This window comes from Aphelocoma coerulescens, chromosome 19 (genome assembly GCF_041296385.1).
Source record: "Aphelocoma coerulescens isolate FSJ_1873_10779 chromosome 19, UR_Acoe_1.0, whole genome shotgun sequence".
NCBI lineage: Eukaryota > Metazoa > Chordata > Aves > Passeriformes > Corvidae > Aphelocoma > Aphelocoma coerulescens.
In genome coordinates this window covers 9,373,804-9,398,478 of record NC_091032.1, presented here as the reverse complement: position 1 = coordinate 9,398,478, position 24,675 = coordinate 9,373,804, and the positions used below count along the sequence as shown (strand labels likewise).

The window sequence follows — 24,675 nt, the reverse complement described above, 5'->3', positions numbered from 1 at the left end:
GAGGCAGAAGCGCAGGTGTTTAAGTGATGAAAGGCTGGGATTTAACAATCCCCCCAAAACAGCCCAAGGTGCACCCTCCAAATCCAACCCCCTCCCCAATGTGTGCTGTCCTTGGGCACGGCCCTCACGCCAGGATTTCCAGAGCAGAGCCCCTGCCAGCTCCCTAGCAATCCCTGTCCCCAGCTCCTGGAAGCAGAACAGGCGCCTGATGCCGAGCCAGTGCCAGGTTGGCACCGTGCCCCCGACACAGCTGGGCCGCCACGGTCCCCACGGGGCTGGCAGCGACTCCACCATCTCCAAAGCACATCCCTGGAGGTGCACAGAGCCTGGTTTTCAAGGATCTGTCCTTTCCCAGGCCAGCTTTCCTCACCTCACCCCCCCACCTGAACCGCAGGAACTGAGCACTCCAAGCACAAACACAGACGCCCACCTTTACTATGCGTATTAATAAATATTCTTTATTTAAATTTTTGCACATTGCGCTTTAACATATTACATCCAAAACATTTTGCAAATGGATGTCTACTTTGTAAAATCTTATATTCAGCTCCTTGTCATTCTGTACAGAATTATAGGTACAACATTACTTTGCCACTAGTTTGCTTTTTTGTAAGTCTCACAGGAAGAGAAACATTGAATGAAAAGAGATGGCTTAAATTAGAAGAGAGGCTTGCACAGCTACTCAACTAAAGATACAAGCCTGGAGAAAGAACAAAATTAAGGAAATCACCTCCACCAGCCTCCCACCAAAAAAAAAAAACCAAGAAAAAAAAAGAATCACATTAATTTAAGATAAAATTTTGCCGTAAGTCACTAAATTAAGTTTGGAAGGAGAAGGCGCAGTAGTCATCTCGAGTTTCAGTGACAGACAGAGTTGGATTGGGTTCAGTTGGCTCCAGCTGTTGCCAGCCAGCTGTTGCAGACGGGCCCCTTGTGATCGTTGAGGCGACAGTACTTGTTGAACTTCTCCTTCAGGTGCTGCCGGTACTGCTCCCGGTTGCTGTAGAAAGACTTGTTGTTTGCCATGAAGGACTGGATTTCATCCTGGGAGATGAACAGTTCCTCGTCAGAAGTGCATTCTGACTCATCCTGCAACGAGAACAGGGATTTCAGACCTCCAGCACTGCCCTCCTGTGCAGCACATCCGTCCCCAGCCTTCCCTGTCACACCAGCCCAAGTGCTGATCCGCACACCCGGCTCACACGCAGGGCTCTGCTGGGCTTGGGGTGAGAAGCAGCCACTTCAGTCATGAAATGGATGCAAATCAGCTTCAGTCTTAGCACATTCCCATGGGAAGAGGATGGATTTTATTAGAGGGTTTTGGGGAAAAGGTGGGGAAAGAAAAAGGAGAGGGGCGAGAGAGAAAAATGGGGGGAGGAAAGATGAAAGGAAAAAAGGAAGGAAAGAAAGGAAAAAGTGGGGAAAGAAAGAGGGAAGGAGCTAAATAAGTGGAAGGAGAAGGAAAGGAGAGAGAAGAAAGCTGCCCAAGGAGCCTGCAGTGGGAAGTAACATTTGAGGCCTCAAGGCAGCAATAATGCCCACTCCATGTTAGGGAATAATGCAACCTTGACAATGAGCACTTACAACACAAGTTCTGTCACTGCATTCCAGTGACAATTTCTCCTCCTCTGCAAAGCATTCAATTATAAACTTCCCAGGGAATGTACACAAGCAAATGAACACTGGCACTCAATTCCTCACTGGGAGTTGAGTTCTCAGCCCCACAGATCAAAGCAGGATGCTACAACCTAAAATTCAAAAGCAGTGGTTACTTACAAGGAGCTCCACTAAGCTTTTGGCACCTTTTCCAGTATCAGGGACAAGTGACATTTCTGTAGGTTCTGCAAACTGTGACACATTTTTCATATGCTCAAACCAAGGCAACTGCTGGCCGCTTTTGTCTGCGCTACAGCAGCTCTCAGCGTGTGTGTCTTTGGTCTTGTCGCGGTGAAACTCTGTGTGCGTGAGATTTCCTGAGGTCTCTCTGCTACCTGCATCTGCCAGACAGCTTCCAAGTTTCTGAATCTGAAATGGAAAAGAGCCTGGAATGAACTGCCAGCGGTGCTTAACATGGAATATTCAAGTTTTAGCTGGAAGCAGAGGGAAAAGAAGGGAGTTCAAAGGAGAGTAAGGGTAGATATTTGTTTTTAAATGTGTGCATGGGGAGCTGGGGGTGGCACAGTCACTGAGGGTGAGTAAAAGTGCACATGCTTAGGAACATAGAAGACACTCCACCACAACCTACTCCAGGAAGGACTTCACTTCCAAACCTCGGATGACAAGGGGACAGGAGACCCCTGTTACCCCATTTTCAGCATTAGTCTCAATCGAAATTTAAAATCCTTCTGTAACTACTTGCAAATGTAAGCATTTAGAGAAGCATCTGGCAGAGCCATGTTCCTTACATGGTCATTCTCACACTTCAAAGCTTTACTTTTCTTTTTCTTCTTTTTGTTTTTGCCTTTTGTGTTACTCTCCTCTGCATTAGCCCAGCACTCCACACAGCTATCTCCATCCTCCTCCTTGTCGTCGCAGCGATGGACACAGGCATCGTCCCCTGCAAAACACAGCCGAGTTTCTTCTGAGATGCTGCAGCTTTGGGGATATTAAAGCACTATTATCTTCTTCCCAAACCTACCATTTTCATCATGGTTGCAGATGCCCTCAGTGCAGGCCACGTCCGAGCCCTCCCGGGACCCCGTTTCGCTGCCCTCCATGCTTGAGGAATAGCCACAGTCGCTGCCAGTACAGTGTGGAGATAAACCTGAGACAGAGGCCAAAATTACTGCCATCTGTAGGAACTGCTGCACATTCTTTAGTTATGCCTCTAACAAGAAAGAATTCAGAGAACCCCAGACCAGTTTGGATTGGAAGGGTCCTTAAAAATCACCTCATTCCACCCCCCTGCCACGGGCAGGGAGTCCTTTTTAAAAACAGGTGACCACTGTTCACCCCATATATGGCAAATGCTTTTTAAAAATGAAAAGTAACGACATTTAACGTACCTTTCTTGATTTTAGGTGAGCCTAATAAGGTACCACTACTAGGACAAGTGCAAGAAGTGCTTTCATTAGTAACAATTACTTCTACGCAGTTGTTGGCTTCTTCGGTGCTACCACAGGCTTTGCAGCTGCTTTCCGTGAAGTTTGAGTTGTCCTTCAAACAGAAACAAAAAACACTTGCAGGCACTGAAAGCAGCTCAGCCAGCATTTTTGTAAAGGATACTCTTTCCATGAGAAAAACCAGCTGACACTGACTGATAACAGCATTGCTTAGAATTCTTCACAAGTACAACACAACTAAACAAAACCCCCATCAATTTACCTTGACCTACAGTCACAGCCCATTAAGGTCAGCCAAGAGATCCTGAATAATAATTGCACTTAAAGATTCCCCCTCTCCAAAAATTCCATGGTAATTGCCTACAAGCAGCATTTGAATCCCCAGGCTCTAAGTGATCTTTAAGAAATGATAGTTGAAAAACAGTCTGGCATAACCTGAACCTCAGATTTAGGACTAAAAAACCCCACCCCACCAAACCCCCAAAAGCTGAGGAGTTCCAGGCAAACACTTTACAAAGACTCTGCTCATCTGAAAAAGTATTAAATTCCACCAGCGACCAAAATACAGTAAAACCCCTCAAGAATTCTACCATGGAACAGTGACCTGATGGATGAAGCCCCAAAAAGCCCCAGCTATCCACGTTTACCTTTGCCTGATTGATTTCCTTCTCTTCTGCTGCCTGCAGAGGAGCAGGGATCTCACACACACATTTATTTTTCCGTCTGTTCTTCCTCTTTTGGCGTTTCTTCTCTTGTTTAAGCTCTCTCACTCTTTCTTCTTCTGAAAACTCTTCACAGAGCTGTTCCAATCGACTGATGCCCTGCACTTTTTCCACAGCCATCTGTTTACAAGAGGTTAGATCTATTTATAGAAGTTATCACAATTCAAGCTTTTACATTTATAAAAAAAGAAGGAGAACAGCCAGTAATGAAGTCCCAGTAAAACAACTACTGAGCACAGGAGAAAAATGCCCACCCAGATGCAGTCACACTTGGTTTAGCTTGCTGGAAACTCAAGTGTGGGGGAGCTCTGTGTTGCACCTATGGCCCACAATCACAATTTTCAGTGAAGAGTCGCAGATTTTAATGCATTGTTGGATCTGTGATACTTTGATCCTGTGAGAGTAAAAAAACTCCAAGAGCTAACCAGCTCAAGGTTCCACAATGATCTTTCCCAAACTGATTTTCCTCCTCCTTCTCTGGTGTTTTAGAGGTTTTTAGAGAGAGCAGTTATTATGAATGGAAGATAAACATAACAAAAAAGATCCATGTCATATAAATTGTTAATTAATATTAAGTATTGGTGTATGTTAAAGGAGCCACATGGAGTTCTGTCTGAAGCTCAGGATCCCACAGGATCAGAGTGCATTTGGAATAAGCTGAATGCAAGTTAGCAACCACTTCTGTAATTCAAAAGCACATCCTCCAATTTTACTCACAAATGCAATAAAAAGCTTTTGTAGCCTAAGCTACTTGAAACACAATCAGGTAGAAAGCCAGAAATAACTGTGAGTTAATAACACAGAAAGTTCAGTGTTCTGTAATGGGCAGCTTGAAAGTAAAGCAAGCCTCAATCTCTTCTATTCCAGGTTATCCCACATGGGAACACGCTCCAGCTGTGCTGTGCATGGATGTCACACAACTGAACACTCTCGACACTCTTTACAGTGACAATGGGCCCAGTTACTGCAGCAATTCAAACACAAGTTGGACAAAACTCGATGTTTTTACCTCAAAGCTCTTGCGTAAAGCATCAACGCCCAGGTAAAAGAGCATCTGCCACGTCTGCTCCTCAGCCCGCAGCTTCTGCCAGATCCGGTGCAACCTCTCGTAGAGGTGGATGCCCAGGCAGGTGAGAACCTCCTCCTGGGCTATGTCTATTGTCTTGGCGTGCCTCTCTCTGCGTCTGGGGGAAAGTGGAACCAAAGCAGAGCATTGTTAGAGCAGCTGGAAGCCAACCAAGGGATCAAAGCAGGGCTGAAGTGTTCTCTGTAGGTACAACTGCAGCGGTGTTTGCAGGAGCAGCCTGGCAGGGCTCTGCTGTGCTGCATGCAGATGCAAAATAAAAGGACCAGGTCAAAGCCACCACTGTGAAGCAGCACTGTGCCTTGCCACCACTGACTTCAGGTGTCACACCCTGCTCTTCCCAGGAAGGATCAAGAGTTTAAATGCCAGAGATGCATTCTTTTGTGTCCTAAAATTTGCTGGACTTCACAGCAATTATTTCACCATCAGTTAGCTCAAGCTGAATAAACACACAGGGAATTTTATACATTACTTACCGTGCAAAGTAAAAACATATCAGTATTAATCTGTTCATCATCAATCTGTTTACCTATCAATCTGGTCAATCTACTAAGGGAAAACCATTATGAAAGGATTTACCCTACTCATTAAACAGCTATGAGTGAGCTTTAAAGGTATTGAGGTTGGAACTAGATGATCTTTAATGTCCCTTCCAACTCATTCTGATTCTCCAATACTGAGCTCAGAATTGTACTTTTCACTGGAAGGTTTAAAGATGCTTAAAAAAGGTTCAGAAATACGCAAATGGCAACAAAACTCATCTGAACACTTGGCATTTGGCAAAACTCAACCAAGGTTCTCTTTCTATTTCGCATATTTGAACACCTCAGTGGACAAGCAGGCAGCTCTAGGGAGAGAACAACGAACTGGAAGACACTTGGTAACTTTTTTCTTCCAAAGCACAGGTGACACCTTCGAAGCACTCTCTCCGAGCCTACATCAGTACAAATATCCACAGTCACGAGTTCATCACACAGCAAAGAGGCAAAAAGCCACTTTGGGCAAAGACATTGAAGAGTCAAATAAAGAAGCAAAGCGCTAGATAGCCCACTCTAGCCAATTACATACTCATACCCTCCTGCGAACTCGGGCTCGGCCCGGCCCAAGAGGTGCGCGATGAAGTCGGTCTCGCAGCACACGTGGATGTGGCGCTCGTGGGGGCAGCAGCGCAGCCCCTCGTACAGGGCAGCACAGTAGCCCTTCTCCTTGCTGCAGTCCAGCTCCCCGATCAGGATGTTGTAAGCACGCAGCACTTTGTTCTTGCAGTCGGTGCAAAACCTGCGGGACGGCACAGAGTCAGGCTCCGAACGCGCTGGGTGAGGGGGGGACGTGTCGGAGCTGGGGCACGGGAGGGTTGTGGTGCTTCAAAAAGTGTAATTATTATAATAATGTTTTGGCTATTATCCACCTGAATCGACCATGAATCCCACCTATTCTACGTTACTACCCTGGAGATCAACTTCCATCCTCCGAAGTGAATCGCTGATTCGAAGAAATTCCTACACGGAATTCAACTCAAAGATCAGAAACCTAACAGTGAACAACTAGTGCAAACCAGGGCAAAATCCCTCTCAAGCAACACATGCCACATCAGCTTATAGCAATTCTTTAAAGTGTACTCAAGTGAGTGATAAGAAATAAGGAAAAGTTTCCTCTGGTGCCTGCAGTACAAGAGCAATCTTTGTTTCCACTACAAACATACTCTGAATTATTAGATTGCTGTGCTGATGGCCAAATGAGGGTTATTTATAACACAACATACTCATTTTAAACATGTGACAGCTCATGTGTGACAAGAGTATACTTATAACTAAAATACAAGCAAATTAAGCTCATTCTATGTCATAAGAGCAGTAACCTTCAAGAGGCTACAAGATCTCTTGCTGGATGACTCCAAAAATGCAAGTCAGACAAGCTGCTCACATTTCAGCTCAGAAAGCTGGCTCTCCATGCCAGCTCTGGATGGTGTTTTTCCCTTTCCTAGTGTCTCCAGCCACTTGACAGCACTAAGTCAAACATATTTTGCTGCTAGAGCTACGCTACCTGGCTCCTTTCTGTGGTGGAAGGAGAGAAAACAGCAGTATTGTTGCAGGTTAGCACCAGGAAGGCAGCCAAGCCAGCGTTTAATGTCACAGGAGATTAAAGTTATTTTGTTTCCAAAGTGTTATTTCCACAGCACCACCGCCCCCGCGCCCATCTGTGCCCCCACAGTTCGTATCAGAACCTTGAGACTGCTGGAAATTAAAACTTTTCCATCAGCACGGCAGCTCCTGTGCACATGCAACTATAATTTAGTGGCTTATTTCTGCCCTGCAAGAGACATTTAACAGCACAAGGCATAAAAGAGTGGTCTAAAACAGTGCTTTAAAGGCAACACCAAGCCTAAAATCTGCTTGCACTAGTGCAGTTCACAGGATTTTGAAATGGCACATGCTCCCTGAAAGCCTAAAAACAGGCACAGTCCAAGAGCAGTGAAAGAGGGAATGAGAATACACAGTTTTGATACATTGAACTGTAAATCGTAATTTAACCCTAGCCAAAGAAATTAAGATGAGCAGCTATGACTTCATCAGAGGTTCCCACATTTTCCCTCTCATTAAATACAAAGAATATTTCACCACCTTTGTCTCATCAACCATCCCAGTGCAGCCTGGCAAGGTCCCCCATCACCACCAAGCCGAGATCTTCAGTTTCACAAGAAAAAAAAAATCCTCTACATTTTGAACACTTGGATAAAACCACGTATTTCTCAAAAGAAAGGTGTGGTCTGTTCTTTTCCCATACCTGTGTTTTCGTAGGTAGGTTTCTAATGTTTCTAGGAGACAGCTAGAGTCGATCAGAACTACTTCATCCCTGCATTCCTGGGACATGAGCTCCCACACATCCATCCAGCAACCCCTGCAAAGAACAGAGAAACAAAACTGTTTGTGATCCTGCTGGGGGTCAGGACAGAAGCCCAGCAGAGCCTCATCCTTTACCTGACTGCTCCCTGGGAGGGTCCATAGCAGAAAATGATGCTACACTTGCTCTCTTTCCTCTTCCTGTCTTCTCTGCTTTTCTTAACTGCTCTTAACTTCTTTGAACTGAGTCTGCTACTGCTCCCTTCACTGTCACATAGTATTACCAAACATTTTTCAGACCTATAACATATATATTATCAGCTAGTTATTTTTCCTAAACAAATCCTATGGAAAATGCTGCTCTGTTCTTTAATCTATTTTGAACTCTTTCTAGCTTAAGCCTTAACATTTATGAAAGTTTGGGCCAGACCTGAGATGCAAATTCCTCTGTCCATGCTTATAACTGACCCAGGACTCATCACAACTTTTTAATGTTACAGCTGAAAACCAGTAGTGATTTTTAGAATATTACTTGAAGTACAAACACATACAAGTTTTAATACTTGCCAGCTGAAGACAATTTATTAAAATAACAAAAGAAAAAAGCAAAACAAAACCAAACAACTTTTACCATAAAACACCCTACATCAAATTTCAGAAATTTGTTACAAGAATACCAAAATAACTTTACAACACATGTTGGGATGTGATAAAAGTGCATTAGAGAGCAAAAAATGGACTTTAAATAACAAGCCACAGTTACCTACAGGCTTGTCTGCACTTGACACTTTATCAGAATGGTCATGTCTGTGTCATGGATACAACAGAGCAGGACAATGGGAAGAAGCAGCCCCATTTCCTAATTAGAGGAGTTATCTGTGCCATCAACCAGTTTGCCAGGTCATAGGGCTTGCATTTTGGAGAGTTTCAAATGCTCCTGGAACCCCAAATGGAGCTGAGTAGCCAAAAGCCAGGCACAGACCGAGGACAGCAAGTAACCCTCGAGTGGCATTAGCTGCTTACATAACTCCTCTAATTAAACACACAGCTCCAACTCAAAGCCTTTCTTGTGTGCAGCAAAGGCCCAGCAGATGCAACTCATCTGAAGGAGTTCTTGTAAAGAAATGCAGCAGGAGCTCTAGGCTGGTAAATGAAGCTTGTTCTGTGACAATTGGGTGCCTCCACAGCCCAGCCAGAGCCTGTCTGTGTCCACTGCAGGCAGATTTATTTGGATTTATTTGGATTTGTATCGATACTGATACACTCCAGTCCCTTCTGTACAGAACAGAAAGGTTTCAGCTGAGGAAGGGGGTGCAAGTCCTGTTTCTTGAGCAAACTGCACTGCTCACCCACAGGCCATGTTATCTGATAACCCCAAAGTTTTACCTGCAGAGTGTAAAATACTGCTCTTCCACATATTCCCTACAAACCTGCCAGCATCCAAATACTAAGGGGATTTATTCCAGCATGAATTGAGGAAATAAAAGCAGCATTTTCCTCTCTACTCATTCAACTTCAGAATTGTTCTACCTTGCCAAAGTGCTAACTGCAGGTTCCACAGCATATGTTCTCACACAGAAAAGATTAAGCTTACTAAATACAAAAAAAAAAACCCAAAACCCACTTTCATAATGCTATGAATTTTTTATTTTAAAATATATATATATACACCCCATACTCTCAGGATCTTGTGTAATGTAAGCTATAAACTAATTTTATGAAAAGCCTGTAACCAAAATATAATAGAAGATAATGATTAGTCCCCACTATCCTCAAGCAGCACAAGTGAAAATCAAGTGTCAAATTCCACATGCTTGGTATCCCAGGGGATTTAACTAACCCCAGAGAGACTCCAATCTGCATAGAAAAATACATGTCCTGTAACTGGAAACCATGAGCAAGCTTTCACAGGTTGGAGGCTTAACCAGGACCAGAACACAGCTGAGTAAAAAAGGTCCAGACAACTCCAATTGAGCCCAAATATTAATTTATTGGTCATTATATTAAAAAAAATATAAAAGGAGCAACCCCACAAACAAGAATCCTCCCCAAAATCCACAACAGATTTACAAGGAGTGTTTTTCTGCTTAACCAGCTGGAATACATCATTTCAACTTCAAGACAGAGGCATATATGCATATTGTTCAGTGGTGTATTCAAAACATGCTGTCACATTCCTGAGAAAATACATTTTATGGAGTTCCAGTTTTAACCCTGCATCCAACCACAATAAAGCCTTGGTTAACAGTTGTGCAAGGCACTTTTAATAATCCCAAGCAAAATGAGGAATATTTATTTAGCACGTACCCTTTGACCTCAGTGTGAGAAAATCTGCTGAGCAACCATTTTGGTCTAGAGCACAAAAACCAGTTTGTCTTTCTAGAGCATTGTTTATATCACAGTGCAGAAGCCATCCATGCCCTGAGCTTGCCCAAAACTCCTGGTGCTTCTCTTCCTCTCTCCCACAACTATTTAGGTCTGCCATAATCCAACTACTACTCTGGCAAACAGATCAGAGCATAAAAATTGATCTCAATGCTTAAAAATACATTAGTTCCAATACTTTGCTTCCTTAAAATATTTGAATTGCTTATGTTACACACAGACTTACCCCAAAGGTTTTGGTTTGTGTGTGTCCAGGGAGTGTAGTTGACACCTCTTGTTCTTCTTACTTTTGGGAATTGCATCAATCATGTCGTTCAGTTTGGACCTATGGGGGAAAAAAAATGTGAGGAACTTTGTATTCTCAAAACCTCTGGATCAGGTTACACTACCTCACTCTCCCCATCTCAGTCTCCTCAACTTTGCACTAACCTTCCCTACTTTTCCTGCTAACTGGAGCAAGAAGAATGAGCTGAAGCCAACTAGAAGGCCAAGGCACACTGTGCTGAGCACTCACTGTTTGCTCTGCTGACAGCTGAGGAACTAATGGCACTGGGGTATTTATTGTGCTCACCAAGCCCAGAAGCTTTCACTTTCTCAGTTGTTACCTTTCCACCCAAGAGCAGAAAGAATTAATACTTTTATTTTATTTTTTTACATGCCAAGTAGTGAGGCAAACACTCTTCTTCCAGAGACCATGAAAACCCCCCAGTGCCTGTGTCAGATGAATGGCTGAACATTAAATATTGGCATCTTTCAGCTGCAATCGTGGCACTGCAACTGGTGGCATCAAAGACTACATTTGCTTTTTTCCCAGTTTAGGCAACAAGTAGCTGGAATTCGTTGTGCAACAACATGGATGCTGAAGAGGAGAATGCACTGTGACAGCTCAGCATCCCCGAGAAGGCAAAGGCACAGAGAGCGGGGACGGCGCGAGCAGCTGGCAGCCACTGACCCATGCACGTAGAAGAGTGTGTAAAGCTTCTTGGCATCAGTCATGCAGCTGCGGGTGACCGAGAGCACCCCCTTGGGCCCCACGGTGAGGGGCTCCAGGGCGGGGTTCCCCGACTCCACCAGCTGGGAGAAGAGGCGCTCCACGCTGCGCCGGCAGCCCACGCACGGCACCAGCTGCGACAGCGCGCTCAGCACCTCCCGCGACGTCACCATCATGGCAATGTTCAGGTCCTGCTGCTTCAGCATGCTGTGTCTCTGCAAAAAAACCCAACAAATTACATCATTAAACATTTATCCTCTGGTTTTTTTCTCCTCTTGTTGCCTCCTTTTACCAGTCATCTCGGCAAATGCTGCTTCGGAATCAACGTCCTGACCGGGAAACCCTCTTTCTCCACCTCGGCACAGATGTTGTAGGAAAAGGTCTCACACACAGACTGCAAGTTTGAATCTTCTACTCACACTCATTCTATCTTTGGCACATGGAAAGGAAATTCATGAACGCTCATTGGCATTCATGGAAATCTCATTTACAACCAAGTAGCTCTGCTCAGACCATGACAATTTAGCAGTATTTTTCCTGGAAGGCTAAACGCCCTTTCCCATTACAATCCTCCTGGCTGGAACTAAAGAAAGCACACATTACTACTCAGGGTGAAGCCTTTGACTTCAGTAGTGAACATCCAATGCCTGCTATTAATAGAACACTAATGAGAACACCTTCTAATATTGCTTACATCGATAAACAGCTGTAGATGTGTCTCCTGGCCCCTGTGTCAAACACATCCAAGCACACGTCCTCACAAAAAGCACATACCCTTCTAGTCCTTCTCACTGCTGAATTACTGCCTTGGCTTTCAGCAGCACTGGAGTGCCACCAGCAGAGCTGGGCAGAGGAGAGAGTCCCTTCCTCACAGCCCAACACACAAACCCACACTTGGGATATCAGCACCACTGAGAGTGAGGGTCACTCTTCCCTGGTCGCACAAAGCACAGCCTGAGCTGTATCTGCACAGGGAATGTCATGCCACCACAGTATTGTCTGTATTATTGTCACACCACACCACTCAAACACTCCTAACGCACAAAAAACTTGTCACACCTTCTGGGGAAACACAATACAGCAGAACTCAGCAATACATCAACTGAAAAAATAAAGTGTTTTCAGCTCCTTCTATGCAATATGGAAAGCAGAGGTACCATCAGGTAACATTTAAGGTTTGTGCTCTTAGAGGAAGGCCCATTAAATCATCTGCCAAGCAGTATCACTCTGCAATAACCCTCTTTCCTGTAATTAATTGCAGGAGTCACAGCAAAGCAGGAATGAGCTATTTTCACAACCCAGCTACACTTGGCATGCAGCACGTGTCTGCACTGCTGCTGTCAACCTGAGTGAGGCTGTGCAACTCTGGCCCTTTGGACATCAAGTGGCATCATTCTGCAGTTGCTACAGGTGTTAGGGTGCTACAGGTATTTGCCAGAATTTGGCACATCAGTCTGTGTCATTGAAAAGGCAGTTCAAAACTACTTAGAAAAATAAAAATCAAGATGTATTTAGAAATTGTAGTTCCCATGGTGAGTTTTGAGCTCTCGGACATGCAGCAATTGCCTACAGACAAGACAATGGGTAATAAATGCTGTGGAATCCAGAGCACAACTGAACCCAGTGAGTGCACTTTGGTACCAATGTGTGATTGCTCCCAGGTGCTGACGTGTCTGAGGCATTCCAGGAGTCACAACCTCCTGGAGAAGCAAAAGCACAAACCTAAGGAAAGCAAAAATCTCACTTCTTGGGAAACATTATTTACCTGAGTGAACTGTTTCAGTTGTGTGCTGTTATTCTGATGTCCATCGAGGTTCAGCACATTATCAGGAAATTCCATCACCATCTATACAAGAGAGGAAAAACAATTTAAAGAGAAGCTTTCAGACAAAAACCAACCAAACAAAAAAAAGCCAAACAGCATCAGTTGTTTTACTTTCTTGGGGGAAATAAGACTGAAATTATGTTAAATGCTCATTCTTTTCATTACTGGGGCTTGGGAAAGGATAAAAGTAACTTTGTGATAGTTAATCACATAGTGATAGTGAATGTTTCAGCAAAGTAATAAATGCTTCAGTAATATAATGTTCTAGAGGCAGTTTATAATGGCAACTCTTAAATAGCTGTTAGAAAGCAAAAGTTGCTAAATGGACCATCAGTATTTCTATTATAATCTACATGACTTGAAACCCTGCTTCAATTAAAAAATATATATATATACTTCAAAACACTGAGATCCAAATGGACCCAACAGCTTCACTCAATTTATTAGGCTCTGAGGAAACAGTCACAACAGTTTAATGACAGAGTCGACTCCTCCAAAGGCTAATTTCAAACCATATTAACCCAACAAGGTACTCCAAGGCATAGTTTGCTTTGTGTGATTGCAGCTGCAACTCTCAAGAGGCTCAAAGCAAAATGTTAAGCCTACAGAACAATGTGATTACTTGTAAGTAATTAATAACATTTCTTATCAAATTACTGAGAAACAAAGAGGGCAATTTCTTGGGAGGGGGCAGGAATCAGTAACTTCCAAAAGTCCAAAAATCCAACTGTGCAACCATGGAGTAAAATGAAAGGAACTAGAAATATGTGTAAAGCCTGGCTTAGCTCTCTTCTTTGTCCAAACAGAGAAACAGGGAATTTGTCAATATGAATTCTGAAAGGTCACTTTAAAATCTCAAAGACGAAATAACAACTTTGATTAATAACTCCAATGCAAATGAACACCAAATAAAACTGTCTGATTCATCCTTTTTCCTCCTTCCACCTTCCCTCAGCTGTCTAGGGAAGGCAGAATTCCCTGCTGTCTGCCTAATTGCCAACACTACCTCCAGAGAACTCACACACTCACTTTTCCAGGCACTGAACACCACTCCAAAATAAACACCATTTCTCTGAGAACAAGGCACTATTTTGCTGTCCCATGTGCCCCAGTGTGAGCATTAGCACAGCTGCCTTATCTTTGTGCAGAGCAGTGCCACAGCCACTGCCAATCCTAACCCTCAGCTCCTTTTCCAGCTTCCCTTGCTCCTGATCCATCCACACCAAGCAGCTGCACCAGTTTCTGCTGCAGATTTACAGGTTTCCTACATCACTAATGTGGTGTTTCTGTGGGCCAGGAGCTACAAGCAAAAGTAAAAGCTCTATCTGCTAATAACAGAGACAAGAGATAAATCTGCCTAGTTTTCCCCCCTCACCTTCATCTCCCACTATCAGACAACACCCCGAGGTATTTGGTACAACAGAGCAAAAGAATCAAAGACTAAATTAATTCACGTGTCTGATGAGATTTTATTAAGTGGTTAAACATCAACCACCATCACACCCTGAACGGGAAGGGGAAAAAAAAAAAAAAATCCTGTAATACCACATCAAATGGAATGCCTTCTAGAAACCATAAAAGCTGCTTAAGAAATGAAAAGGGCTAAATATTGAAACCTCCTTTAATTTCTGGCTGAGCCAGAAGGAACAGGGAACTGTGGTGGTGAACAATCCACTCGGGACAGCACCATCTCCCTGCACCTGAGCTGCTTCCTGGGCTACTACAAAGCAACATCCCAGACTAGGAGCACATGGGCCATTCATTCCTAATTTGCAATCACTAATCCACTGATTCTAGATTTAAGGCACAGATTAACGCTTTTGTCTGACTAACAGGCACATTAGTCCCATTATTTTTAAAATCTGAGTTTTAAAAGAGGTCAACAGGAGCCGGTTACTATCAATAACCACCATCATTTTTTAAAGATAGTGCTGCAGATGTAAAATTCTGTTTCGAAGACAGCTGCATGTCTTGTAATAGCTCTCATTAAGTATTTAAAAAATAAATTATAAATGACAGACAAGGAAGCTCAGAGTTCATTCACTTGCTTCTGCAGGTTTTTTTTTAATAAAAGCCTCCAGAAACCACCTAGAAATCCAAGTACTTTGTAACAACAGTAACAGAATGAAAAAAAAACCAAAAAAAAAAACCAAAAAAAACCCCAAACAGAATGGATCCAAGATAAGATTTCTTCATGGTGAGGATGACTTGCACTTGCATAAATGCCTTTCCTCCAGATGGACATAAAACTGATTTACAGCTAGAGAACCCTTTCAATCATGAGGATGGTGTAAAAAGCAGAAGGCCAGCAACAACACAGTGCAATTATACAAAGTTTGGGCCTGGTGTTAAATTCTGGGACTAAACCACAAATGGAATTTTAGGTCTGCTGAAGTCATCTACCTGACGCCTGGTATAGCTGAATTTTCACTCTCAACCTATTACACACAACAAAAATAAGAAGAGCTTGGCAAGTCCACATGACACAAACTAATGGGTAATTTTTATAGGGAGTCCAGGAAGGAAAAAACAAAACAAAACAAGAGAAATCCAAGAGCTTAAAACCACATGCAAAATGAAAGAGCAGAATAACTTTCAAGGTGTGGCCAAGACACCAAAAAACTCAAACTTACACTATTCCTGCACAGTGCTGGGTTTTCCACGTCATCAACCCCTCTAGGAGAGGCAGATACTGCTTTGGACAACTTTAGGGGAAATTTTGCCTAATATATGACCACAGTTAACCAGAGAGAACCCAAAAATAATGATGATATTTAGTAAATTAATAATATGCCACCATTCAAATTGATCAAAATTAAAATACAGCAATAAGACTCTGTTCAAATGCAGCAAAACCAGATGGGGCCTGTCTGAAGATATTCAACAGTTTTGTTCTGGAAGGTGAAAGAATGGTTTGGGTTGCAAGGGACCTTGAAGATCATCCAGTTCCACCCTCCTGCCATGAGCAGGGACACCTTCCTTAGCTGATAAAACTCAGGGTGTCTTTCATTTTAAACATAAGGTTAAGAATTTAAATCACCCACATTTTATACCATTTGAAGTAACTACAATTACTATCCCACTGACAAGAGAAACCAAGTATGAATCATTAAGATACTAAATTACACTAAGTGCAATATTATTTTCAACACATTTTCATGCCTTAAGAATTAAAACAAACAGCAACTGGCCAGTTAGAGAATTCTTTTTCCCATTTGTTCCGTGTTCTCCTACAATGCAATTTTTAAACCTTCCTCTAAACTCAAGAGAAGAAGGACCAGAGAGCCTCCAAGCTGCATTTAGTTGATTTCTCCACTGAATCTTCTGGAAACGGCAAAACCACCACGTTTTCCAATTCAGAGCAACACCCTGAAATGGGAACTCTCAGATTTGTTCAATTTCTGCGGACTCGATAACCCTGACTTCACGCCAAAGCTTTCGAAAATGCCTTTAGTCTTTTCTCGCCGGTTTAAGAGCAGAAAAACCGCCGGTTTTAAGCCGGGGTTTAACGTTAACATGGCTCCCTTCCTTCCCAGCTGAAAAATGGCTTTGCTCCACCCTTGAGCACCGAGCCACGCTCGTGGCTCCAGCACAAGTTGTGCACAGGCCCCGGCACGGCGATAACTCCCTCATTATGCGGTTCGCCTGCTTTTAGAGCCGGGCATCAGATAAAAAAAGTTGCCACATTCAGCTCTGTTAACCCCAAGTGTTGCAAAGTCCCAAAGATTAACGCTGCAGGAGCCCGAGGAGGAGCCAGCGAGGCCCGGCAGGAGGAAAGGCCCGGCCTGGGAATTGCAACACGCGGGAGGCGCCGGGACAGCGCGACGGGCCCGGGGGACTCACCGTGAGGGTGTCATCGATGTAGAGGGGGATCTGCCTCTTCTCGAAGGGGAACTCCTCCTCGCCGTCCCGGCACACCGCCACCAGCCGCGCCATCGCTGCTGCTGCTGCCGCTTCCTCCCCGCTCCAGCCTGCGGGCGGCCCCGGCCGGAGGTAAACACCCGCCGCGCTTCCCCGCCACACTTTCACCAGCAGCCGGCACCCAGCCTGCGCTCCCCATCGCCTGATTCACCACGCCGAGCCCGGCCCACCCACCCGGCCGGGAGGGACCCGCGCGGGCCGGCAACGGGCCGGGAATGCGGCAGGACACGGGCGGCGAGCAGGGGACGGGGCGGGGGGAGCGCGGGCACAGCCGCGGGGGGATGGAGACCCCGGGGAGGGGTGATGGAGAATCGAGTGGGGAGATGGAGCCCCGGGAGGGGATGGATCCTTCGGGGGGGGGAGGGAGGGGGAGATGGAGACCTGGGAGGGGAGATGGAGCCCGCGGGGGAAAATGGAGCCGCCACGGGGAGATGGAGCCGCCGCCCCCCGCCCGCCACCGGCCCAGCGCGGCCGCCGGGACCCGCCCAGCCCGGCGCGGCTCTGCGGCTCCTCCGCCGCCCCCGACCCGGGCGGGGGGAGCCGCCGCCTGCCCAGCGCTGCCCCGGGCGCCTCGCGGAGCGGCCCCGCCGCCTCCCCGCGGGCTGCAGCCCGGCTGCCCCGGCAGACCCACCCCTTCCTCCCGTTCCTGCCTGGCCTCGCCCGGGTCCCCATGCGGGGCTGCGATGGCGGGGAGCAGCCCGGCGGGGCGGGGGGGACCCCATGCTCCCGCTCCTCCCCTCGCCCCCCCCCCGGGAGCGCTGCCCCGCGGCCCGGCGGGCCCTTACCGGCTGCTGGCGGCGCTGGGCGGCCCGGGCGCTGTGACAGGCGGGCGGCACCGCGGGTCCCGGAGCCGCCTCCTCCCTGCCCGCCCCAGGGCCGCCCCGCCCCGCTCTCGCGAGAGCCGCGGGCACCGCCCGGGCCCGCTCCGGGCCCCGGCCCGGCCTGGCCTCGAGGCCGCGCGGCTCAGCGGCCGCTCCGGGCGGGCGGGACCCGGGGCTGTGCCGTCGGGAACGGCTCCCGGCGGTGTCAGGAACGGCCCCGGCGGTGTCAGGAACGGCCCCGGCGGTGTCAGGAACGGCCCCGGCGCGGCGGTTGGGCCGGGGCGGGTGCGGGCCCCGGGGCGGGTGCGGGCCCCGGGGCGCTGGGGGTTACAACGCGCCGCGGCCTCGAGCGGGGCCGGACTGGCGTTACCGCGGGTGCGAACGGCCCCGCCGGGAGCCAAGGCTGATAAAAACGCGCTGAACTCAACGCTCTGAGGCACGGGGGAGGATTTTGGGGTGTCCTGTGCGTTGGACTCGATGTCCTTGGGGCTCCCTGAGTTATCCGCCGCAGACACTGCTCCAGCATCAAACGCAGCTCAGCCCTCGCTGCCCTGGTGCCAAGCCAGGCAGGGCAGGATTTAACAGCTCTGCTTGGCGCCTGCAGCACCACAGTGCAGCCAGCTCGAAATCCTGTGGCTGCCTAAATTAAGCAGCCCAAAAAAAAAAAAAAAACCAACAAAAAACAAAACCACACCACCAGAAAAACCAAAACACCACGATCCCAAAGTCTTTCTTGAACTATTGAATAATACAGCTGACCTGCTCATTCTTGTTGTGTATGGATATAGACACTAAAGCCCTCACAAGAAAATGCAGGGGAGGTAATTAAGGAGCAGGATTCTTTATTTTTTCTTGTGTCTGCATAAAAATGATGTTGAGTGGAGGAGTTAATTTACTTGAGCTCCTCGTGCAGCAACTCTAGTGGGAACAACGTGTGGAGTCACGGTGCTGCATGGTTTGCAGTCGGTGTTTTCATGGTTTCCTGCAGCAGAAAAGCTGGGATTTTGTAACGAAGGATAGTTTCTTACACCAGAGCACTCTGAACCACGATGAACTTAGGTCTTCGCAGGGATGTGCGTTCCTGTGTCACTCCCCACGCCCAGAACATGGTTGGATCACATTAACAAACAGCAGTGTCCCAAATTTTGTATTCTTGGAGTGCACGTTGATACAAGAAGCACCATTACATTTCATACAATTTTTATCCATGGATTTTTAAAGTTGTTTTAAGTTGCTGGAACACGCAGCTTGTTTGTTATCTCCAACACAGTGGAAAAGCAGCCAGCCCCTTCCTGCGTTCATTTGCATGCCCCTCTTTGCCTGGAAGAAATACCTGTTCTCTGGGACAATGTGGCTTTGAAATAGGATCCTGCCTGGAATCTTTAGGGTAACATTTGACTTCAAAAGAGACACCACTGCAGTTGGGGGAGGAGGCATGCTAGAGTTGATCCTTAAAAATAATGAGAAGTGTTAAGAAGTTAGTGATGTTTAATGAAAGGTTAAGGATAAATATAATCAGGTCTACTCTCCCACCATATCCCAACATTTTTCTACCCTGCATCCCTACAGACAGGTCACTGGATGGAATTACGGCAGCAAAGACAAAACAATTTCTGTTTTCCGCTGCTTTACTATTGCTGAAGTAGGTGACACGTTACGGTTGAACCATTAGTCCTCCTACTCGAAATATCTTAAACTTTTACTCATTATGTAACAACTAAATAAAAGTTTCTGATTTTAAAAAATATACCTTTAATCTGTACAAAGAGTTGTTTGTCTAAGCACAGCCCAGAGTGAGGTGAAATGCAGAGTTCCTTCCAGCCAACAGCTGTGGAGGTGTGTGGAGAACAGAGGTGTCCTGGTGTTCACTTTTCACGTCTTTTCAAACCCAAACAGAGCTATTTGCTCGTCCTGTGATCAAAGGATGCTCGCTTGCATCTCTGGGTTCTTTCAGAGGCTTGGGCAATTATCTTGTGTTCATAGGCATTCACAACTACACCAGTTGCTTCAGGGCAGAGCTCACTGCATTTGTTATCGACAACAAGCAATGAGAATTCATTGTCTCACATTAATTCACTGGTGAACAACTCACAGAATCCCAGAATCATTTAGGTTGGAAAAGACCTCTGAGATCATCAAGTCGATCCTGTGACTGATCCACACTTTGTGAAGCGGCCCAGAGCACTGAGTGCCACATCCAGTCATTCCTTGGACATCTTCCAGTGCCTGACCACACTTTCCATGGAGAAATTCCTCCTGATGCCCAACCTGGACCGCCCCTTGGTGCAGCTTGAGGCCATGTCCTCTTTCTGTTACTTGCTGCCTAGGAGAAGAGACCAAACCCACCTGGCTGCAACCTCTGCCTTACTTCTCAGGGCTTTAGAAGCAGGAGAAGTCCTCAGGATGAGAAGCTGGCGTTGGTGAGAGGGTTTTCTCACTCTGGTGCACCACGATGCCCTCGTTTTGCTGCTGTTGTGGCAAGCACAGCTGCAGCCCTGGAACTGGCACCACCAGCCCGTGTGGAGCTCACCCAGCAGACCTCCCACGTCCTCTCTGCTTCACCCGCTGCAGTTGGCACCTGGATGCCCTGTGCTTGTCCAGACACAGCTCTGCTTGTCACACCCAATTCGTTCTGAATCACACCGATAGGCTTGTGCTCACAGGCAGAACTCGCTGCAGGTCTCGGGCTTTAAATACTTCAGAAATAAATATCCATGAGTAATTTTGCATAAATGAGTAGTGCCAGTTGGTTCACGAGGGAGACCTTTCTTCCCTAGGCAAGCCTAGGAAGTGTGTTAAAATAAACACATCCACCAGTTACCAGAAAACTCTGCTATAAACTGACAACTGTTTCTAAGAGGTTGTTGCCAGTTCTTGCATTTGTCCCCAGGATAATACAGGCTGGTTTGCTTTAATTCTCAAGACTTCATGGCTTTAAGCTGGAAGCAAACAAGCATGAACTCAGCATGGCCGCAGCCTGTAATCCTCAGACTTCACCTTTCTGCCAGCCAGGGGCTTGGAGAACCTCATAAATTTATGACTCTTCCACAGCATGTCTGTCTTAAGGAATCTGATTTAGAGGCTTATTCTCCAAAGGTTTTATGATTCATCACTTGTGATAGACAAGGAGAAATATGAAATATGGCCCATGTGTACTGCTGTAACTCCACTGACATTAGACATCTATCATCAACTACCATTGGTATTCTACTCCTAAAGTATTTATATCCCATTATTGAATTCCTCACAATCTTTAAGTGTATTTCTCTTCCCAATGACTTCATGAGGTCAGGAAGGACTGTCACAGTCAGGAAAGGGAACAAAGACAGTGTTCTGCTCTGGGCTTGCAAGGAAGACTGAGAAACTGAGCAGTTCCTTTCTCAAGCCGTTGCCAGAACTCTGACCCAGTGCACTGCACTTCTTTCCATCTGCACCCTGTTTGTATGCTAATAAAAATTGATACCAAATGTCCCCCCTTGGACACATCTCAGCTGGCAAAATAGAGTATTCAGTGAGCTGCTGTTTAAAGTAATTTTACAGACAAGTAGGTGGGACTTGAGTACTTTCAAAGTAGACCTGAAGACCATACTTTACAGCAGTCCTAAAGATGAGCTTTCACAACGTGCTGGCCTGCAGGCTGGGGCTGAATTAGTTTGGTGTCTTTGTATTTTCTTATAAAAGGCTGTGTTGCTCTTATTATCTGCACCACAGCCTCCAACAACTGCTTTATGAATCCATATGCAGTTGAGTTTATCCTTCAGAGCATCACACTTTATCTCGGGTCTTCATTTATATTCATCAGTGGGGATGGAAGTAAAATTTAGCTTTAATTCAAAGGCTAATTTAGGTTTCAGTGTATGATTAACATTCCACAATTACTACCATCAAAGTCAAGCATATGCATAAGTCCCTGCAGGACTGGGGCCAAAACATTTTCAAGTATCCACTTCTTCAATACATTTTATATAAAGAATTATTCTTATCTATTATTAATGCAAGGGCCTTAACTAGGTAAATCTTGACAGCTAGGCCTCTCTCTCCATATAATTACTTACCCTCTTACTTTTCATCTGGTTTCTACTCTACCTTGCTATCTAATCCCTTGGGTCTGAGCAGTTCACTAACTGTAAATACAATTTACTCTCAGGAGCAGCAGGAATACTCAGCAATCTCCAAACCTAAGTTTTCAGGATAATGTGCAACAACTCCCAACAGGTAAGAGCACGGACCGTATAATTTGGTAAAATGAACCATTAAAAAGTAATCAACACTAAATAATAAAAAGCCCTACTAAACTATAAATTATTGCAACACATCCAGGAAAAATACTAATTTTTCCATTAAATACCATCATTCAACCAAAGCAAACAAAGTCCAGCTAGTCCACTCGGCCAGAGGGAATCACCAAAACTTTAATACTATATTTCTGGCATGCAATATATGCATAATTAAACAGTTAAAAAACATGTACAAGTGTAGTATGCATAATGTAAAGGCAGCCTTGCTGTGGATTGTGTCTATCAGGATGTTCACAGCACCAGTCATAACATTTGCTAGCAAGAAAAACAGTAATTGATTTTTGTTAATAGCACTAATCAAGCATAGCCGCGACAGCTTGTCTTCCCTTCCCACCGGCACGGCCCCCATTCCGTGTTTTTTACTGGAATCAGGGGGCTGCACAACCGTCCAGCAGCAGGGCACGCTGGAGCCCTTCACCAGCAGCTTTGTGAACACCAGGGTGAGGTCAGTGAGCACAAACAAGCTCAGCAGCAGCAGGCAGTGGGCAAGCACCCAGGTGCAGAAGGGCAGGTTGGCCACACGGCGGGACACGGGCTCCGTGCACGCCTGGCACAGATGGAGAAGCACGAACAGCACGAGAACTGCCAGAGCCAGCCCCCTCAGGGCTTCCAGCCAGCCCCTCACCGAGGCCCTGCGCTGCAGCAGCCACAGCCCCACCTGCACACTCGCCAGGTAGATGGCCAGGTATCCAAGGAGGGAGAGCAGCCCTTCCCGGTTGGCATCGAGGAAGCCGAGCCGCGAGTCTCTGCCGTCGCTCCCGTGCAGGATGAACACCTTCAGGGAGGTAGTGCTGAGAAGGAGCTGATAAAGTACAGCCAGAGCTAGAGCCACAAGCCAAGCCTTATGTTTGGGAAATATGGCTAAAAGCACAGATGCTGCAAGTCTCACAAATGCCAAGGTAAAGAAAAAATTCCAGTGCACGCCATACTCCGAGGTGTGCTCGTGGTACTCGATGGATTTAACACTCAGCAGCCGCCCAACACCGAGGGAAATCAGCGGCCACACGGAAAACATCTGCCTGGCCAGATTGGAAAACCTGGGTTGTGTCATGTAAGACTTCTGTCGAACCTCAGGGCAAACGAGAGCATTTCCAAAGATAAAGGCTCCAACCCCCAGATCCATAACTCCGGTGCCGTAGGTCTCGGCCTTGGCGTATCGCCGGGGATACTGCGGGAAATCCACGGCCAAAATGCTGATGGATGTCAGCACGTTGACATAAACACGGAACACAGTTACTGCTGGAATGTGCTCCGGATCCAAGTATGTCTTCTGGAATTCTTTTACAATTTGCCCAAAGGGTGCTCTGGCCTCCTGTTTTCTCTGGCCGTATATTTTGGAAAATATTCCAGCGCAGAAGGCAGCAAGGATAATTGGCATGAAAAAGATGATTGGAGACAAGACGGTGCAGGAGAACAGGAGAGGAGACACCAGCACCACGAAGTCGAGCAGCAGGCTGTACTTCCTTGAGCTTACAGGTTTTCCGTGGTGCAGGTAGTACAGGATCAGGAGGAGCCCTCTGCAGAGCAGGCACAGCGGAGCCAGGGACAAGCCTGCGGAAATTTCCAGCAAACTCGTTCCATTTAGGTTGCTGATAAAGGCTTCTTTCAGCTGTTTTTGGGACATTCTTCTTCCTTCCTCTGAAAACACAAAACATGAACTTGAGGTAGCTTTGTAAAACGGGTCTCAGAACGCCATAAAAATGAATCAGTTCATTAAAACAACATTGATTTCGGAAGTTACTGCGTTACTTTTCAATTTAAAAAACACGGAGCAGCACCGGAGCTGACCTGGGAAGCCAAGGAGAGGCAGAGGCACTGGAAGGCTTGAGGAAGTTCCAGCGTTTTACATCCTGCTGTGTTCCAACGAGATGCTTCATGTATTTTTGCGGGAGATCTCTAAATATCAAATACTCCACTCAATGTTCACATTGTGAATAATCTTACTGCTCTGTAGAACATACTTCACCATATTCTCTATGGTGTAAATGGCACAGTTATGTAAAAACGTGGCCCGAAAAAACTTTGCGTTGCCTGGTCGGTGCAAGCAGCAGCTGCAGCCCCCAAGTGCCTTTCTCTCCGCGGGACCTAAGAAGCGCGGATTAACCAGCCAGAACCTCCGGGTTCTGCTCAGCCCCGGGGCGGAGCGGGAGCTTACCGGGAGCGGGGGATGGATGGCGGTGGGCGATGGATGGCGGTGGGCGATGGATGGCGGTGGGGGACAGAGCCGGCGGCGCCCGGGGCCGCCTCTCTCGCCCTCACGGCCCCGGCCCGGAGCGGCCGCGGGTGGAGCCGGGCCGGGGTGAAGCCGGGCCGGGGTGAAGCCGGACCCGGTAAAGCCGGGCCGGGGTGCAGCCGGGCCGGGGTGAAGCCGGGCCCGGTAAAGCCGGGCCGCGTTCCCCGGCCGCACTTTCGCCGCTTCCGCAGCGCCCGAGCCCCGCCCGAGCCCCGGCTCCGCCTCCCCGGCCCGCCCGCCCCGCTGCGCTCCCGGCCCCGGCCCCGCTCCGGCCCCGCTGCCGCCCGCGGTAAGTCCCGACCCGGCCCGGCCCTGCCCTCCCGTCCTGCCCGGCCCGGGATCGCCGCTGCCGGGCCCTGCCCGCCTCAGCCCCGGCAACGCGCGGCCCTGAGGGGGCACCGCGCCCGGCGGCGGCGGCGGCGACCTTGGGGTCCCGCCCGGGAGCTGCCACGGCCCGCGTGTGTCCCCGTGTGTCCCGTGTGTCCCCCGTGTG

The 24,675-nt window shown here is 47.0% G+C and overlaps 2 protein-coding genes across 8 annotated transcripts; both read right to left on the bottom strand.

Annotated features, from left to right (window-relative positions):
• Positions 1-599: 599 nt before the first annotated feature.
• On the bottom strand, positions 600-17,695 carry GGNBP2 (gametogenetin binding protein 2). Of its 3 annotated transcripts, none has more exons than XM_069033359.1 (14): positions 17,616-17,695; positions 16,753-16,880; positions 12,850-12,930; positions 11,046-11,299; positions 10,320-10,418; positions 7,653-7,766; positions 5,937-6,146; positions 4,794-4,968; positions 3,710-3,904; positions 3,006-3,156; positions 2,639-2,764; positions 2,406-2,557; positions 1,777-2,025; positions 600-1,089 (listed from the first exon to the last, which is right to left on the bottom strand). In XM_069033359.1, exons 2-14 carry the CDS (start codon positions 16,843-16,845, stop codon positions 886-888), a joined length of 2,103 nt encoding a protein of 700 aa, XP_068889460.1. In that variant the 5' UTR covers positions 16,846-16,880; positions 17,616-17,695; the 3' UTR covers positions 600-885. The 3 variants fall into 3 exon arrangements, with proteins under 3 accessions (XP_068889460.1, XP_068889458.1, XP_068889459.1); XM_069033357.1 differs by lacking the exon at positions 17,616-17,695 and adding an exon at positions 17,462-17,561; XM_069033358.1 differs by lacking the exon at positions 17,616-17,695 and adding an exon at positions 17,462-17,561 and having other exon boundaries at positions 5,943-6,146.
• A 781-nt stretch (positions 17,696-18,476) lies between these two features.
• On the bottom strand, positions 18,477-24,400 carry PIGW (phosphatidylinositol glycan anchor biosynthesis class W). Of its 5 annotated transcripts, none has more exons than XR_011155915.1 (2): positions 19,402-24,398; positions 18,477-19,101 (listed from the first exon to the last, which is right to left on the bottom strand). XR_011155915.1 is itself a non-coding variant. In XM_069033405.1 (2 exons), exons 1-2 carry the CDS (start codon positions 23,571-23,573, stop codon positions 20,309-20,311), a joined length of 1,005 nt encoding a protein of 334 aa, XP_068889506.1. In that variant the 5' UTR covers positions 23,574-24,400; the 3' UTR covers positions 18,477-20,308. The 5 variants fall into 5 exon arrangements, 4 of the variants coding, with proteins under 4 accessions (XP_068889506.1, XP_068889502.1, XP_068889505.1 ...); XM_069033405.1 differs by having other exon boundaries at positions 18,477-20,347; positions 22,608-24,400; XM_069033401.1 differs by having other exon boundaries at positions 18,477-23,587; positions 23,738-24,398.
• Positions 24,401-24,675: the final 275 nt, after the last annotated feature.

Excerpts from the sequence above, each read along its gene's own strand:
- GGNBP2 (XM_069033357.1), bottom strand. The coding sequence starts at position 17,552 with ATGGGGTCCCCCCCGCCCCGCCGGGCTGCTCCCCGCCATCGCAGCCCC. Across the intron at positions 4,969-5,936 it reads GAGTTCGCAGGAGGGTATGA|ACGCAGAGAGAGGCACGCCA; the intron begins GTATGTAATTGG and ends ACTTTCCCCCAG. Across the intron at positions 3,905-4,793 it reads CTTTACGCAAGAGCTTTGAG|ATGGCTGTGGAAAAAGTGCA; the intron begins GTAAAAACATCG and ends TCTTGTAAACAG.
- PIGW (XM_069033401.1), bottom strand. The coding sequence starts at position 23,573 with ATGTCCCAAAAACAGCTGAAAGAAGCCTTTATCAGCAACCTAAATGGA.